Consider the following 17,417-nt stretch of genomic DNA (forward strand, 5'->3'; position numbering starts at 1 on the left):
CCTGATCTCGCTGCTTTCTAGCCGAGAAACCTTAGGTGGCTTGACTCTGTCCTCCGGAAAGTCTGACACAGGGCAGACCTCCCATCCTGACCCACACCCCCTACCAGCTGCTGCCTTTCCTTCCCCCATCATTGTGACCCGAGAGGCCCCTGGCCGCACTCTCCGGGCCTCCACCCTGGCCTTGCCCTGCTGCCTGGCATGTTTCCAGCTTGTGTGCCGGGCACGATCGGGACCGAGGCGAGAGGGGAGACGGCATGGGTGTGTCTGAACTGCACCGGAGCCACGATGAGCGTCCCTCCCGCATCCCCTTCCTTCCCTCCCCTTCCACTTTGGGACCCTGATCTTTAGAGGAAGTGTCGGTGAGCAGTAAACTTGGCCTCAACCAAGAAACAGATGCAGGAAGCTGAGGAAGTCCAGCTGAGTCTGGCTATTCAGAGCCCAGCGGTTCCCGGAGGTGGTGCTGCTGGGTCAAGAAACCCTCAGGTGGGAGGGGCAGCGACTCCTGGTCAGCAGGGTCTGTGGGCATGTGCCGTCCCCAAGCCCACATAGCCAGTCTGGTATTTTCTTGTAGCCGTTTACTTGCAAAATGTCCATTTGTAGGCGGAGCCTGCCTCGCCTGGGGCGGATGACACACACCTGCCCCCCCCCCCCGTTCTGTGGCCAGGTCCAGTGCCTGCCTGAGTCTCACTCTTCCCACCGTGGAGGGACTCTGGCTGCGTCCTGGGCAGTGCGGAGCAGGGGGGGGGACTCGGGTGGGGCTGGGCTCCCTCCGAACGGAGGCCTCGCGTGCTTGTCTTGGGTGCTGTGGCGGGGCTCAGGGAGCGGTCAGGGTACCGCGGTACCCCCGATGTAACGGGCCGTCGCCTCTGAGCCGCACGCTTGGCCAGTTCACATGCTGCACTAGCTCCCTGTTCCCAGAGGGCATTTTGTTGAGTGTCCTCTGAAAACGGCTTTATCAGGCAGCCTTCTGAAGAGCTTTGACCTGGGACGGCTGTCTTGCAGTCAGAGCTTGTGTATGGACGAGCTCTTAGGGGCAATGGGGGTACCGACTGCTGTCTCTGTCAGCAGAGCAGGCAAGCCGTGGGCTTTATGCCATCTCTGACCTTAGAAATTCAGTGAAAATGTGGTGACTTTTCGTTTTGGCCCGAGATTTCCTCCTCCTTCCCCGGGGACTTACATTGGAAGAGGGTAGGTTTGGAGGAAAATCACTCAGAAAGTAAACTTCCTCAAACTCAGACACCAAGATCTTGTCCTTCTTTTCCGGTGTTTCTTAAAAAAGGAAATGCAAAATGGACTGGGAGACACAGCCGCTTGCCCGTGTTAAAATCGGTCTGTTTTTCTCTTCTCTTCCTCCTTTCTGTTTTTCTCTCTTTTTAAATGTAGCTGCGGATACCCAGGATGAAGCAATCAAGCCCCCGCCCCGGCGGTCATATCTGGGTACGTACCACACCGCACGAGGCTGCCCGCCCGCTGGAGCCCCTGCTTCGTTCATTCTGTGCGGCTCTGTCCCCGCTCAGCCCTCACGGCCATGCCTGCCCCGCGCGTGCGCCTCATGGTACCAGCGCGCCCACGTCCCCAGCAAACTAACCAACACATGGCCTGCTACTGTTAAGCGTGAACTAGTTCCTAGAAACCTGCCCATTGTGTGTGTGTGAGTGTGAGAGAAAGAGGGAGGGAGGGTAGGAGAGAGGCGGGGACAAGGAGGTGGTCGGAGTTCAGGTTTCCGAACGCTTTTAAGTCTGTTCTTTTTGCTGCCGTGGCGAACAGAATTGTTTTCTTGATTTCATTTCGCATTGCATGTGGCTATCTCCTAGAAATAAAATAGATTTTCATACGTCGATCTCGTATCCTGCAGCTTCGTGCGTCTTGTTTATTGGTGCTGTTGGCTTTTTAGTGGATACTTTAGGACTTCTGTATGTAAGATTACATCCTCCGCAAATAGAGATACGCTTACTTGTTCCTTCCCAGTCTGGATACTTTTTCTTTTTCTTGCCTAATTACCCTAGAGTCCGAAATGGCTACAACGGTGAGCCTGGCCGAGCTGGTCTTGCTCCCGAGTTGAGCGAGACGGCATCCCTTCGCCATTACGTGTGATGTCAACCGTGGGTTCTCACAGATGCCTCAGATTAGCGGAAGCAAGAACCTTTCTGTTCTGAGTTTGTTGTTTCGTTTGTTTGTTGTAGTCCTGAAACAACGTTGAAGTTTGTCTACTGCTTTTCTGTGTCTGTTGAGATGATCATGTGGTTTTTGTCCTTTATTCTACATTGACTGATTTTTGTATGTTGAACCAACATTGCATTCTTGGGATACGTCCCACCTGACCATGATGTGTAACCCTTTTTATAAGATGCTGGATTCTGTTTGCTAGTATTGTGTTAAAGATTTTTGTGTCCATGTTCACAAGAGATATTGGTGTGCGTGTGTGTGTGTGTGTGTGTGTGTGATGACTGTGGTTTTAATATCAGGACAGTACTGGCCTCGTAAGGCAGGTTGGGGATGGGAAGTGTTCCCTCCTCTTCCATTTTCAGTTGTGAAAAATTGGTACCAATTCTTTATTAATTAAAGTTTTTTGAGGTGTAATCGATACATGACATCACTTTCAGGTGTATGTTATTGGACGTTCGTATGTACTGCATATGTGGTGAAGTACATTGTGAAATGCGTGTGTTGTACATAGTGAGTCTAGTTGACGTCAGTCATCTGACATGGTTACAAGATATTTTCTTCTTAGGATGAAGACTTTTTTTTTTTTTTTTAATTTTTTTTTTCAACGTTTTATTTTATTTTTGGGACAGAGAGAGACAGAGCATGAACGGGGGAGGGGCAGAGAGAGAGGGAGACACAGAATCGGAAACAGGCTCCAGGCTCCGAGCCATCAGCCCAGAGCCCGACGCGGGGCTCGAACTCACGGACCGCGAGATCGTGACCTGGCTGAAGTCGGATGCTTAACCGACTGCGCCACCCAGGCGCCCCAGGATGAGGACTTTTAAGATCTACTCTCGCTAAGCCACTTTCAAATGTGCAACACAGTATTGTTTTTTGTTTGTTTTTTTTTTAATGTTTATTTATTTTTGAGACAGAGAGAGACAGAGCATGAACGGGGGAGGGTCAGAGAGAGAGGGAGACACAGAATCTGAAACAGGCTCCAGGCTCTGAGCGGTCAGCACAGAGCCCGACGCGGGACTCGAACTCACGGACCGCGAGATCGCGACCTGAGCCGAAGTTGGATGCTTAGCCGACTGAGCCCCCCAGGCGCCCCACAGTATCGTTAACTGTAGGCACATTTCTGTAAATTACATCCCCATGGCCTACTTATTTTGTAACTGGAAGCTTGTACCTTTTGACCACCTTCGCCCATTTTACCATCCTGAACCCCCCACCTCTGGCAACCGCCGGTCTGTTCTCTGCGTCCGTGGGCTTATCGTGGCTTTGTTTTGTTGTTGTTGTTGTTAGAGTTCCACATATAAATAAGCTCATATGGTATTTTTGTCTTTTTCTGTCTGACTTCTTTCACTGACAATGCCCTCAAGGTCCCTCCTTGTTCCAGTGGCAGAACTTCCTTCTTTTTTCTGGCCGAATAATATTCCACCGTACATATTTACATCACATCTTCTTAACCGACTGAGCCACCCAGGCGCCCCCACACCACATCTTCTTTATCCATTCACCTGTTGGTGGACGCTTGGGCTGCACCCACATCTAGGCTACCGTAAATAATGCTGCTGTAAACACAGGGGTGCACACATCGTTTTGAATTATTGTTCTTGTTTTCTTTGGATAAATACCTAGTAGTGGAATTGCTGGGTCATGTGGAGTTCTAGTTTTAATTTTTTTAAGTTTATTTATTTATTTGGTGGGGGGCGTGCAGAGAGACAGAGAGAGACAGAGAGAGAGAGAGAATCCCAAGAAGGTTCCTCACTGTCAGCACAGAGCCCGACATGGGGCTCAATCCCATGAACTGTGAGATCATGACCTGAGCTGAAATCAAGAGTTGGACGCTCAACTGACCTAGCCACCCAGGCACCCCTGCCCTCCTTTATCCTTTACGATTGATTTCCTTTAGTTCTTTGAACATATTCATAATAACTGTTTTGAAGTCAATTCTGCTAAGTCTGGTAGCTGTTCCCTTTCAAAAGCAATTTTGTTTTTTATTTTATTTTTATTTTTCTTCTGTGTGCGGGCCACTTTCCCATTTCTTTGCATTTCTCAATGTTTTGTTGAAAACTGTATTGCAAAATACTGTAGCAACTCTAGTTACTGATCTCTGACCCTGGCTGCGGGGAGGCTTGTTGGCTAATTTTTTAGTGACCTGGCTGGATGAGCGCTGTCTCTGCACCTCTCCTCCCCCAGGTGAGGCTGTGGTTGGTTGATGCACTTGGTCCCGTCCAAGCCCCTGGGTGATCTGCCTCCACTGCTGTCACACTCACCTGTTAGCTCCTCTAATGGCTAGCTGATTGCTCTGTTGGTTTTGATGACACGCTGGGGCGTGCACAGGTCTGGTCCAGTTGAGGCCAGGCAGGGGGTCAGGGGGCGTCTTGAGGGCAGTCTTTGAGAACTGCTGTGTCCCCAGGACGACCCTCCTTGGCTGTTCGTGTCTGGTAAACGTCGACCGGGTCTCTGTTTCCCTTGTTGCCATAGTGGAGCTTCCAGCTTCCTGTAATTGCTCAGGTACCAGATTCCTCACTGTTCCGTCAGCGCCCTGAGGCTTGAACTTGTTCATACTGTGTTCTGAGCAGAGGTTCTCCCTTTCGGGAGAGCTGCAGAACTGGCTGTTGTCACACCCCCTGCTTCCGGGACAGAACCTCTGAACCCCTGCTCTGGCGCCCGTGCTGGGGCGGCGTGCTGCTCCTCCCACCGTGGGACCCGTAAGCCCCGTGAGCTGGGTCAGGACGGTGCTCTCTGCTGGCTGCGCCCGGGGTGGAGTGTCCGTCCCGGTGGGCAGGGAGCCCTGACTTGTCTGCCCTTCTTGCCAGGAGGAGAGCGGGAGCCCAGCCAGAGGTGAGAAGTGTCTGTGCCCGCACTGGGAGCTCTGGCCGCCCCACCCGGGGTGGAGCTTTCGTCACGCGGGGTCGTGTCTCAAACCCTCTTTTCTTAAGTAGATGTTTCTTCGTTGCTGTACGGCCATAGGACACTTTCCAGAGATTGTCAATGGTGGTGTTTTAGAGTTCACAGCGGTTCTCTTATTCTGCCGGGGAGAGCGTCTGCAGAGACCCTCACGTCGCCACTCTGTCCCATTCACTGGGTTACCCGACTGGAGCCCTGGCAGCCGGGATTACACGGGATGTTTCGGGCCAGGAGAGCACGGTCTGTTTTTATTTGGAGCTTCCCTGAAGGCTGGACTCGGGGCCTGGCCGCTTCTTGGTTGGTTTCGTGTTCATGTGAATAGGACATGTCCTCCGTTGAGTTTTTAGAGGTAGCCTTCAAACTGTAATTGTAAGTGAGGGTGCTGTTTTGACTTGGGGTAAAACTACGTCCCCGTCCCTCTGTGTCAAGGCCTCCCTTGCTCTTTCCGCCGAGTCCAGGGTGCTTGTGTGGAGAGTCACTGCTCAAGCACTTGTCTGCGGGACTGTTGGCCGGGGTGACCGGCCTCCTGCTGGACTGTTGGTGCAGGGCACGGGGCCTCAGCCTGTGGCCTCTTGTCCAGTGTAGGATGCCCACTAACCAGAAATTAGCAGCAAAAGAAAGAGCCAGAAATGCAGTGGGATAAAAGGAAAAGGCTGCTGCAGTTGAGGGGTGCCAGAAAGGCCAGCCCGTCACGGAACCCAAGACGGGCTCACCTCTGCTGGGGGGTCAGCCACGAGGACGTGATGGGCTTACTCTCTGAGAGCATTTTTCAGTGAGGGCCGGTGCTCCGGCTCACTGCTCAGTCGTGCTCAGTCCCTCGGGTGGGTTGGGGCCTCTGGATCCCTGAATCTGTGTCTCACAGCAGCGGCCCGCTGGTCCCCTGGCCCGCCTGGTGGGGGTGGGTGTGGGCGGATGGGGCAAAGGTGGCTCGGTACAGTGAACCCCGGCTCTGAAGGCTGACGAGGGCGTTTGCAGTCCTACAGCCAGATGGCGCTGTTGTCTCTCTAACCCTGTTTCCCTGTCCGGGCAGAGTGGTTGCAAGCCACCTCCTCCCCTGCCCTGTGGCTTCCCTCCTGCACAGCAGGAGCCCCACAGCCCCTGTCCTGAGCTTTCTCTGGTGGCCCCACAGGCGCCACATGCCCCCCCCCAGAGCCTGGCGTCCCCCTATTCCTTGTTGGAGTGTGAGCTCGGGGACGTGGGGTCGTAGGTCAGGGCTGTGTCCCTGTGTCCCTGGATTGAGCGGACACTCGGCAGGGTCACAGAGACAAGCACAGGTGCTTGGGCAGGGGCGGGGGACGGGGAGCTTCCAGGGGAACAGTGTGGTGAGAGCTGAGTGTCACTTTGACCCGGGGTGGTTTTGTTTTCACGGAGAGTTGATTTTTAAATATTTAAAACTTTTTTGAGAGACCGTAGAGTTAAGGTGGGAATCTGGTAGTGTGTTTTCGAGCTGTTGGAGAACAAGTTGCTGACTCGGTGCTTGGTGACACCCACGTCCTCCAGTGTTCCCTCTGGAAGGCAGGACCTGTGCCTCCACGGCCACAGCGCGGCCTGGTCCCGCGAGCCTGGCGCCTGCGGCCTCACCACGCCAGAGCTGCCCTCGCCGTTGGCCGTCCGCTCCCAGGGCTCAGTTCCGGACCTTTGTCCTGGGGGTCCTGGGGCAGCTTGGCTGAAGGTCGTCCCCCGTGCTTCCAGTGCTGGGGGCCACACGGCGCCGTTCCGCCGGCCCCCACGCCTCTGCGGGTGGTTTGTACCCGTTGGGGGACACTTTGAAAGGATGTAAAGAGCCCGTTCCCCCTCAGTCTTTCATCCTGTTCCCGTGTGTGACGGCCACGACAGGGACGCATGGCCTTGTGCCTCATTCACTGGCCAAACCCCGTGTCTGGTTGGCCTGCTGCTGGGTCCCCACGTCCCGTCACCTCAGGGTGCCGCGGTGTGTCCGGTGACCTGGACTCTGCTAGTGGGGAGCCGGCTGGGAGGGAGCGGGGACCTGAGTGCAGGGAGAGGCCTGGGCTGGCCCCGAGCCCCACCAGTTTCTGTTCTCTTCATCAGAAACGGGGGATGGGCAGGTCCCCTGCTGGGCTCGGTGGGGTGGGGGGTTGGCGAGCTTTTAACCTCAGGAAGCAGCACAGCACGACTGCCATTGGATGGAGCCACGAGGGGTGAAGGCCACCTGCTGCCTGGGAAGTGGCCCCTGGCCGCGGGGATTTTGTTTGGTAGACTTTGTTTTTAAACGTAGCTGATGTTCAGTGCTCAGTAGGTGCCAGACGCTGTTTTAAGTCTTTTACGGGAAATCGGTCCTTTAATTTTCATGCTGGCCTATGCACAGTGTGCTGTGATTCCCCCATTTTACAGGCACAGAGAGGTTGGATCGCTAGCCAGGAAGGCACACAGCAGTAAGAGGCGGGCTGGGGCCCCAGAGCCATGTTCACAGCAGGACCACGCGTCCGTCCCCCCCCCCCCCCTTCGCTGGCAGCCTTGTGTGTGTTTGCTCCTGGGTCACCCTGGGGCCCTGCACTCTCCGATGGGTGGGCTCTCACCATAGGTGCAACCCCCCCCCTCCCCCCCGTCTGCATGTTACTTCTGCCCTTGGTGGTTCTCCTGCCAGCTGTACCCCCTTCCCGCTCCCGTGGGGACCCCAGCCTGTGGACCCCGGCCTGCCACACACACCGGGGCAGAAGCCGTACAGTGTGGAGCCACAGCCTGTCTGCGGGATGGGGGCGGGGGGTTGTGTGCCCAGGCGCGGGGGACACCGATGGACCAGGCAGTGTGAGGGCCCACAGAGTGACCGCGACAAGTGGGGCGCTCGGCTCTGTTCCTGGCGCCCACCGCGTGCAGCGTGTTGTCTCTGTGGCTGCTGTACGAGGCCCTCTGGGAACCTGCCTTCCCCCCTTGGGCAATGGCCCTGCTCGCTCTGTAGCTGCCTGCCACGCGGGATCAGGGTGTCCTGTCCTGTAGGACAGAGCTAGCAGCCCCGGCCCGCCCAGCAGCTTAGCCCTGGCTGGCCCGCTTTACTTTGTCACCGTGTGTGTCGCGGACCCTGGGAGCGCCCCTGTCCCCTGGAGGGCAGCCCTCCATTCACAGCCTCCCCTTGGTTTGTGGGCATCTGGGGGCAGGGGCCGGGGAGGCCGGGAGCTGGGGTCCGGGACCGGCCACGGTGGCGAGAGCCCCCAGCACTGCCCGTGCCGCTCGGGGCACGTGGGGGTCTTTTGAACGTGGCTCGTGTGGAGAGCCCGTGGCTGTGTGGTTCGCAAGACTTTCTCCAACAGCTTCTGGTTGTGGTTGTGGCCTCTGGTGCTGGGCCTCCCTCCACCTGCGGCGCCCAGGCCTGAACCTTGGGCCCCCATGGTCTCTTGCAGTGTTTTTCCAGCAGGAAGGACTTTGCCTGCACCGGCGGGGACAGGCCACACGGGGGTGCTGGCGGGCTTCGAGGTCTGGGAGGCGCAGGGACTGCTCCAGGTTACGTAACTGTTCCGTCATTAATGGGGTCTGCGATGGAGCCCTAAGAGATGACCCGAGAGGGCGGGGGTCTCCTCCTCAGGGAAGGCTGGGGTCTCTGCTGCTCTCGTTCCCTGGGGTGGAATGAGACAGCTGATGAGGCACTGGTTCTCTCAGCAGCCTGACCACCAGCTGCCTCCCTGGGGTCAGGCCACAAGCTGCGGGGCTGCACTTGGCCTTGGTCCCTGCCTGGCCAGGCGCTCTGTGACCCCACGAGGCCCGGGGCTGTGTGGAGGGGCACCCGGCTCCCTCGGTGGCACGCTGGCTTTCCTCAGCCCTTGGCTGAGAGACAGGAGGTGAAGCTGCATTGGCAGGATCCCGTGACAGCACGCGGTCTCTGGGCCACCGTGGAGTCCCTCAGCCATGCGGAGGCCGGTGGCTGCCCCTGCCCCACCGGGGCACAGAGGAGGGGCCCCCTGCCCCAGTGGGGGTGCAGAGGAGGGGCCCCCTGCCCCGCCGGGACACAGAGGAGGGGCCCCCTGCCCCAGTGGGGATACAGAGGAGGGTCCCCTGCCCCAGTGGGGGTGCAGAGGAGGGGCCCCCTGCCCCAGTGGGGATACAGAGGAGGGTCCCCTGCCCCAGTGGGGGTGCAGAGGAGGGGTCCCCTGCCCTGACGGGGATGCAGAGGAGGGGCCCCCTGCCCTGGTGGGGGCGCAGAGGAGAGTCCCCTGCCCCAGTGGGGATGCAGAGGAGGGTCCCCTGCCCCAACGGGGGTGCAGAGGAGGGGCCCCCTGCCCTGGTGGGGACGCAGAGGAGCCCCCCCCCCCGCAGTTTGTTCAGTGGGAACTCCCACGGCAGCTGTAACAACCTCCTTTTCTCTGTGAAATGTGTCTTTGTGATCTGAGAGTAGACTTAATGCATGGAGGTTGAAGAAGGGGGTCTGTTATTTAAAAAACGTCTCCATGTACAGTTTACATACAAGAAAATGCTCCCTTCTAGGTGCGCATGCCCATCAGGGTAGTCGCTGGGGGCACTAGAAGGGGGTTTTGTTTGGTCGGTGGGGGTGGTCCCTGGCGCCTGCCCCTCCCGTGTGCCGTGAGCCGTGTCTGCCCCTGGGGAGTGTAGACCGTGGGAGCCAGATGCTGTTCCTGGTTTCTCGTCGTTGGAGGAGCATCGGGGCAACTCCTGCTTCTATCGGCCAGTGAAGTGTTGGGATTCGAGGTTCTTGGGGTCCCATCCAGCTCGAGGGACTGTAATTCCCATGTGGTGGGTCAGAGGGCCCAGGGCCAGAAGGACACTGACCGGCCTCCTCGTCCTTGTGCTGGGCCCACTGGACCCTGTGGTGAGGGAGATGAGGTGCCATACCGCACACACACCTGTGCCGGTGCCCAGGGCCCCCTGGGTCCCTCTGAGACCGCGGCCTCCTGGCCGAGCACCTGTGTGCATGTCTCGGGAAGAAGGCGTGTGGGTGGCTTCACCACGAGGGCTGCCGAGGGTGGGCCGAGCTCGTTCTGTGCCCGTGGGTCTTAATTACCAGACGGCGTGACCTCATGGGGCGGCGTGGCATCCTGAGGCGCTGTGAGGTTAGGCCCTCGTCTCAAGGTCACACAGCTGGGGTGTGTGCATGCCCGATGCTGGCGTGGTGTCAGCACTTGTGAGGGACTGGCCGTGGCCCCAGCAGCAGGGGCTCCTCCCCGGAACACCTTTTCACTGGAGCTGGCTCTGCGCGACCCTGGCTGTTCCCTGGGGACGTGGCCAGGTCTGTAGGCCTGCCCGGGGGGCCGTGGCGAGGAGAGGGCACCCGTGTAAAGGACTTGCCTGGTGAGGAAGAGGAAGGGGTCGGTAGAAAGGGCTAGAGTTTGCTCTTTGGAAAACTTCACGGGTTCAGGGTCAGCAGAGGGGAAAAGGAGCTGGGGGATTCCTTCCACCTCTCGTACTGTCTGCGGCTCGTGTGGCCACTGCACGGGGCAGGCTCCTGCAGTGACTCTGGGCCAGCTGTGGTCACCTCGGCCAAGGCGATGCTTCCATCATCAGGGTGACCATCCGGGCTGCGGAGGGAGTCCACTCCCTCAGTCAGAACAGAACTGACTCTAATTCCGGAGCCCTCGGCTGTAAAAAATAGCTTCTGTGCCTTCTCACACCACACTTGATGGATGGTGGTTAGAGTCAGTCCCTGGGAAGCCTTCTCTAACCTGATCTCCTGCCTCAGGGGAGGCCAGTAGAGACAGGGGGCTGGGGACAGAGGGGGGACTGGGAGACAGAGAGGGAGGCTGGGGACAAGGAGGGGGCTGGGGGACAGAGGACTGGGGTCAGGGGGGAAAGTGAAGACAGATGTGGTGATGAGGCTGGTGATGGGGGGGGGCTTGGGTCTGTCTGAGCTGGCCTTGGGGGAGGGGCTGCCTGGGTGAGGGTAGGGAGGTGATCTGGTGTGGCTGAAGCGTGTAGTGTGTGGGGCATGTGGGGTGGGGGTGTGACAGTTGAGGGAAGGCTTTACCACTCAGCCTGTCTTCTGGGGGGGGTCCGCTGGGGGCTTGTGAGGCAGTTAGTGTCACCACGGCCCCTTCGGGCTCCGGTGGGAAACAGCTTCCGGGTACAGCTGTCTGTTCGCATCTGGAGCCAGCATTGCGGTGTTTTTCCTGCACTTTCCTCCTGACTCACGAGCTTCCTCAAAGTGCCTGCTCTTTTCACGTGCGGCTTGCTCAGCATCCTCTTAGAAAGACCAGATCTCTTTCGTCGCCTTTGGAGCATCAGAACGCCAGCGGGTGAGAAATCGGGTCCCTGTGCCCATCAGGACGCCGTCTTCTGGTGCAGATTCCCTGTCCGCGTTCTCCAGACGGTGAACCTGGAGGGGGTGAGGCTGAATGGGAACCCTCGTGGGCTGCGGGCAAGGAAGGGGTCAGTCTGCCAACCCAGGGAAGCCACTGCCCTGACAGGTAGGGACTTCCAGACGTTTAAGTAATGAGGAATCCCTCGTGGCTATCAGCCGTTCTCCGAGCAGCAGTTAAGGGGCAGGGAGGGCTGACCGTGGCTGGGAGGAGGCTGGCCTGTCCCTCGCCCTGCACACATCTGTTCAGCGCTAAACTCCTTGCTTTCAAGTCTTGTCTAGAAAACACCCTGTGGGACCTAACGCATCCCATCTTGGTCGGTGTGCAGGTTGTGAAAATGCTGAGGGGGTGTGACTCGGGTTGGCCCTCCCGTGTCCTGTCCCAGCGCCTGGAGCGTGGGCTCCTTACCCGCACCTCTCCCGGGACACTCACTGCAGGTGCAGGGGTCACCTCGGGGGCTCCTTTTGAAGAGTGGGGCTGCCTTCCCCTGTGCCCGGGTACAGCACCTGTTTTTCCTGAGAGGGAAGCCAGAACTCTCTTTAAGTTTATTTTAAAATTTATTTTAGTATTTATTAATGAAATTGTGTGGACATAGGAATCTCTCAGAAGTGTAGAAAAAGTTTGGTTCTATCTGACACAGATCAGGAATCTGTACTTTTTAAAAAGCATCTTCTGTGTTCCTCATTGCAAATCTCATTTCATGCTTTCTGTATTTACCCAGTATTATCCTCGGCTGACATTTTTTTGCTTATCTAGTTCCCACTTTTCTCTCCCTACCGCTTGGTTTAATTCACTGCAATGTATCAGTTACACCTGATGGGTGCATGGGTTGCTGAATTTATTTTAAATGATCCAGGATACAAAGGACAGCACCTTATACTTGAAGTTTAAAAGAAGTATTTTAACTCCAGCATTAGAAAATATACTTACTAACATGGCTGTTTATATCTGTATTTTTCTCTATAAAATATCATACATTAAAACTATTTTGTTCACTAAAATTTGTCTTTTGAGGTATAATTCACATACCGTAAAATTTACCCTTGAAATTTTCTTGAGATAAAATTCACAGCAAATTCACCATTTTAATCACCTTAAAGTACACAATTCAATGGTTTCTAGTACCTTCACAATGTTGTATTATCATCGCCACTATCTAATTACAGAACATTTCTTGGGGCACCTGGTTGGTTCATTCAGAAGAGCATGTGACTTTGGAGTTTGAGTTCAAGCCCCATGTTGGGTGTAGAAATCACTTAAAAAAAAAAAAAGGTTTAATTATGGAACGTTTCCATCACCCCAAAAAGAAACCCTATCCCTCCCAATGTCCCCCTGACCCCAACCTCGGGAAACCACTCCTCCGTTTTCTGTCTCTGGATTTGCCTGTTCTGGGTATTTCACACAAGAGAGTCATACCAGATGCAGTCTTTTGTGACTGGCTTCTCTCACTCAGCACCCTGTTTTCCAGACTCATCCATGCGGTAGCGGGCCTCAGGGCTTCATTCCTTCCCAAGGCCAAGCCAGATCCGTTATATGGATAGACTGTGTGTTGCTTATCCATTCATCCATCGAAAGACACTTGGATTCTTTCTACCCTCAGGGATAATGCAGCTGTGAATACTCGTGTACGAGTCTGTACACGGTGCATTGGGCACGCACATGGGAGTGTTGCTGGCCACAGGTAGCTCCGTGTTCAGTCATTTGAGGAACTTCCAGAACGTTTTCCGATACTCCCACCAGCTGCACATTACATTCCCGGTTTCTCCATGTCCTCACCAAAAGTTTTTATTGTCTTGTTTCGTTCCCGTCATAGACGCTGTGAAGTGGAATCTCAGTGACGCTGTGATTGCACTTCCCTGACGACCTGTGATGTGGAGCATCTTTCCATGAGCTTCTTGGTCATTTGTGCGTCGTCCTTGGAAAAATGTCTACTTAGGTCCCTTGCCGTTTTCTAAATTGTGTTGTCATTTTATTGTAAATCATATATATTCAGAAGGAATATTTCTTCTTCAACTGTCCTGGGAATGCTGAATGATGTTTATTTTATAGATCGTTAAAAGTGTTCAGTTTTTATTGGTGCTGCTGTCTTAGGAGATAAACCTGGGATGTGTGCGTTTTCCCCGGCAGCAGCCCTCAGTCTTCCCCGGGGTCTCAGGATAACTGCCTTGGGACCGGCTCGGTGCCAGGAGGGGTCAGGTGGTGGAGACTGAGCTGCTCTCTGGGGTCCCCTGGTGACGGCCGTCACACTGAGGAGGTGCTGAGGACACGCCCAAAGGAGGCTCTGCTAACTTCTGGAATCCAGAAGGCAGAGGCAGTGGACGAGGCCCCTCTGGCCTCAGGTCTCTCACTGGGGAGTCGGGCCCAGGGGCCTGATGAGCCCCAGAGCTTGGCGTTCTGTGCGCACCCCCCTCCCCTTGCCCTTTGCGGGAGCTTTGGCCCCGGAGGGGCTGACACACGGGGCCGTCGGGCTGGCCCTGCCGGGCCTTGCCGCGTGCCCGTGATTGAGGCTCTGTGGCGGAGCCCTTTGCCGCCGAGCGGTTCGTGTGTTTGCAGGTGGGTGACGCTGTGGTGAGAGCACTAGGGCGCTACCAGACCTCCGGGTCGGCTTGTGTGCACTGTGCGCACGCTGCTGGGTGTACTAGTGCCCGGGGCCGCTGCCCTCATCGCGGCTTCCGTGGGTGCCATTTTTATGTTCCTTCAAGCTTCGGCTGTCTTGTTTTGTTTCCTTAATGACATTCAAAAGCGTGTTTGTCTCACACTCTTGGGTAAAATTACTGGTTGGGCTTAGAAACGGTCCTTCTCAGGTCGCTTCTGCTGCAGATGGAAATTCGATCCCTTCTGCCTTCATCTGGTGGTACAGGTGCAGGCAAAGTAAGCCAGTCCTGCCGGGGGCTGCTAATCTGCAAAGTTTAGCGCAGGCAAGCTGGTCTGCACAGGGGCTGAGATCTGTGGAAACCTTCAGAGCTGCAGTTCTGTTGGAGAAGGAGTCTTTAGGGAAAATCCAGCCTTAATCTAAGAAGAGACTGCTGTGTCCTCCAAGTGTCGTTTTCCTTGTTAAAGACGTTTGTGCGCAGAAGGATCTGGGACAGCCCTTGGTAATCGGCGTTCTGCGCTGAAGTACCTCCTGGGTGCTGTTGGCAGAGACTTGTCCCTGGTGAGGATTGTCATGCAGGGTCCCCGGGTCCGTGTGGGACAGTCCCCTCCTGCGCTGTGTGTGGGGAGGGACGCCGGGCACTAGGGGTGCAGGTACCCTCTGCAGAATTTCTTGGTGGGGAAGAATCAGGAAGGATGGTGCTGCTGGGGGCCAGGCGCGCAGAGGGGGTGTGGTGGTGGGAGCGGCGTCAGGGGCGGTGTCCTCGGGGCCGGGGGCCACCCGGGGCTGCTTCTCATGTGTCCCTGTTATGTGCTCCGTGGACACGCTGTTTGAGTGCTCTGCCCGTGAGCACAGAGGCCGGAGTCAGGGAAAACCGGGAAGCCCTCCGTGTCCTCGGCTGTCCCTGCAGACGTCCGAGTTGCTTGGAGGACCCGCTGCCTTACCAGAGGGGACGTGTGCGTGGGCCGTGATGCCTCCCCCTGTAACTCCAGGTTAGGAAATGGTCCCACAGAAAAGGCGAGGTCCCCCATGTGTGAGGGAGAAGGAATGTGAGCCCAGAGGCTCTGATGGCTGTTTCCCACAGAGGTGGACGTGTGTCCTGTGGTCTGGGGAACGTGGCTCCTAAGAGCCCCATGGCGGCAGGAGAGCAGCGAACTTGAAAGTCCTAGGCTGTGGAGGTGATGCTGCTGGGCTCCCTCGGGTGGCTGTGCGGCCTGGGGTGGGAGTCACCGTCACCATCACGTCACTGTCGCTGTGGGAACGACATGGGCCCCCACACAGCGCTCCAGCCTGCAGGCACTCGCCGCGGGGAGCAGAGGGGACAGGCTCGCATGGCAGGGTGCATGCGAGGGGCGCCTGTGGGCTCGGGTCCCCCGCGGGCTGGAGCGTGTCCCTCCAGCCACCCAAGGAAAGTGCCGTGACCTGCGGAGGTAAGGCCTGGGACCCGGCAGTAGCCTGGGTCTCGTCTTGGAGGGGGAGAAAGCTTCGGCAAAGCTTCGGGGAAAACCGCCGTCATATTCGGTTGACCGTGGGCAGGGCTCCGGAGGCTTGGGGCTGCTGTCACGGACGCACGGGCGCCCCGCCGCGGTGCCTGAGGACGGGGGGGCCCTGTTGCCCTGGTTGTGTGGCTCTGGTGCGCCCCCGGCCCCTGGAACCTTCTCCCTGAGCCTCGGGCAGCTCAGCTGGCTTTTCGTAGCTCTTCTGCGGTGTGATCGGTGCGAGGTGAACACGTGTTTAAAGCGTGCGGTTGGGGTAGGTTTTGACACGTGTTCACCATGGAACCTTCACCCGTGATCTGAGACAACGTGCTTCTCACCCCCAAAATTTCCTCTTTGTAACCCCCACCCCCCAAGCAGGCAGCTCCCGTCTGCTCTGCATCACTACACATTCGTCGCCTTTACTAGAATTGGGCGTAAATGAAATCACATGGTGTGTGCTCTGTTTTGTCCGCCTTCTTTCACGTGGCAGAATTACCCTGAAATTTGTCCACATTGCAGCGCGCGTCAGTGGGTCCTTCCTCGCTAGTCCGTCTTGATTGTGCTGCCGTTTTTCTGCTTCCTCACGGGGGGCGGACGTTTCGGTCACTTCCGGTTTTTGGCTGTTACAGACGAAGCTGCCGTGGCCATGTGGGTACAGGTGTCTATGTGAACGTGTGCTTTCTTTTCTCGGGTGTGTACCCAGGAGTGCACGGCTGGACCCTGTGGTAAGTGCGTGCTTAACTTTTTAAGAAACCGTCCGCTGTCCCCCCAGCAGTGTGTGGGTTCCTGCTGCCCCACCCCCTCGTCTACACCGTGTAAACCTGTCTTTGGTTTTAGGCGTCTGTGGTGGGTAGTGGCGATCTCACTGCGGTCTTCGTCTCACGAAGGATGCTGAGCATCTTGTCCTGTGCTTGTCTGTCATCCTGTGTCTTCACGGTGAAGTGTCCACGTCTGCCAACTCAAAAATCGTTCGTCCTGAGTTTTGAGTTTCTTTATTAGCTTGGACGTAGGTCCTCCGTCAGACGTGTGGTCGGCAGTGTTTTCGGTCGGTGCCCTTTTTGTTCCCTCAACGTTACCTTTGGCGAGCAGAAGTCTTTCAGCTGTTAAGAAGTCTGCTTTATCGGTCTGCTCTTTTGTGGGATTGGGCTTTTGGTGTCCTAGCGGAGACGTTGGTACGACTGTAGTTTCAGGTTTTACATTCAGATCTGTGATCCACCTTGGGTTAATTTTGTCTATGATGTGGGCACAGGCCCAGCTTTGCTCTTGCGTGTGGTCGTCCAAAGACTATCTTTTCTCCACCAAGTTGCCTTTGTGTGCTTGTCGGGGATGAGCTTCTGTGGTGGGGGGACTCTGTTCTGTTGCGCTGACTTGCTTCTCTAGCCCCGGGCACTGCCACACGTCTTGATTACTGTCGCCTGGTAATAAGTCTTCGGATCGGGCAGCGTTAGTCTTCCAACTTTGCTCTCGACGCTGTGCGTTTCTGTATGGCTTTTAGAATCAATCTGTCAATTTCTACAAAAAACATGCGAGGATTTTGATTAGGGTTATCTTGGATCTTAGATTAGTTTGGGTAAAATTACGATTATGCAGAAAGTGTTAACACAGCAGCCTCATAACCGTGGTCTCTGGAGAGGCCTGCTTGCAAAGGTGGCCCCTGGCTGGTGTCCAGGAACTTGCACTGTAGGAGACTTTGCTTCATTCCCAGAACCGGTGGAGTGGCTCTCTGTGCCGGGACTGTTGGCCCGACATGGTAGACAGTGAACACCTGCTTCCCTTCTGGAAGTCTGGGATTTTGGTATGTGCCAGGCAGAGAGCGTCTGTCTACATGGCTGGCGCCCAATGAAAACTCCGGGCCTTGAGTCTCTGATGAGCTTCCTGGGTCGACAGCGTTTCACACGTTGTCAATAGTTCTTTGCTGGAGGAATTAAGCTCATCCTGGGTGAGTCCTTCTAGAACAATCGTCAGACCTGGGGATGCTCTGGGAACTCTTACAACATACAACATTGAGACTTCTGGACATGA

The 17,417-nt window shown here is 56.2% G+C and overlaps 1 protein-coding gene across 7 annotated transcripts in view; it reads left to right on the forward strand.

Annotated features, from left to right (window-relative positions):
- SLC66A2 (solute carrier family 66 member 2) overlaps positions 1-17,417 on the forward strand; it is a 52,976-nt gene that overhangs the window by 15,378 nt on the left and 20,181 nt on the right. For 4 of the 7 annotated variants that reach the window (XM_047086475.1, XM_047086479.1, XM_047086476.1 and 1 more), the window contains one exon: positions 1,384-1,437. The exons of the other annotated variants lie outside the window; for them this stretch is intronic. In XM_047086475.1, coding sequence (XP_046942431.1) covers positions 1,384-1,437 — 54 coding nt within the window. The remainder of the gene's footprint in view (positions 1-1,383; positions 1,438-17,417) is intronic. 7 annotated transcript variants of the gene reach the window in all.

This window comes from Lynx rufus, unplaced genomic scaffold (genome assembly GCF_022079265.1).
Source record: "Lynx rufus isolate CCGP_SWC_20201006 ecotype Redwood Valley unplaced genomic scaffold, mLynRuf1.p SCAF_20, whole genome shotgun sequence".
NCBI lineage: Eukaryota > Metazoa > Chordata > Mammalia > Carnivora > Felidae > Lynx > Lynx rufus.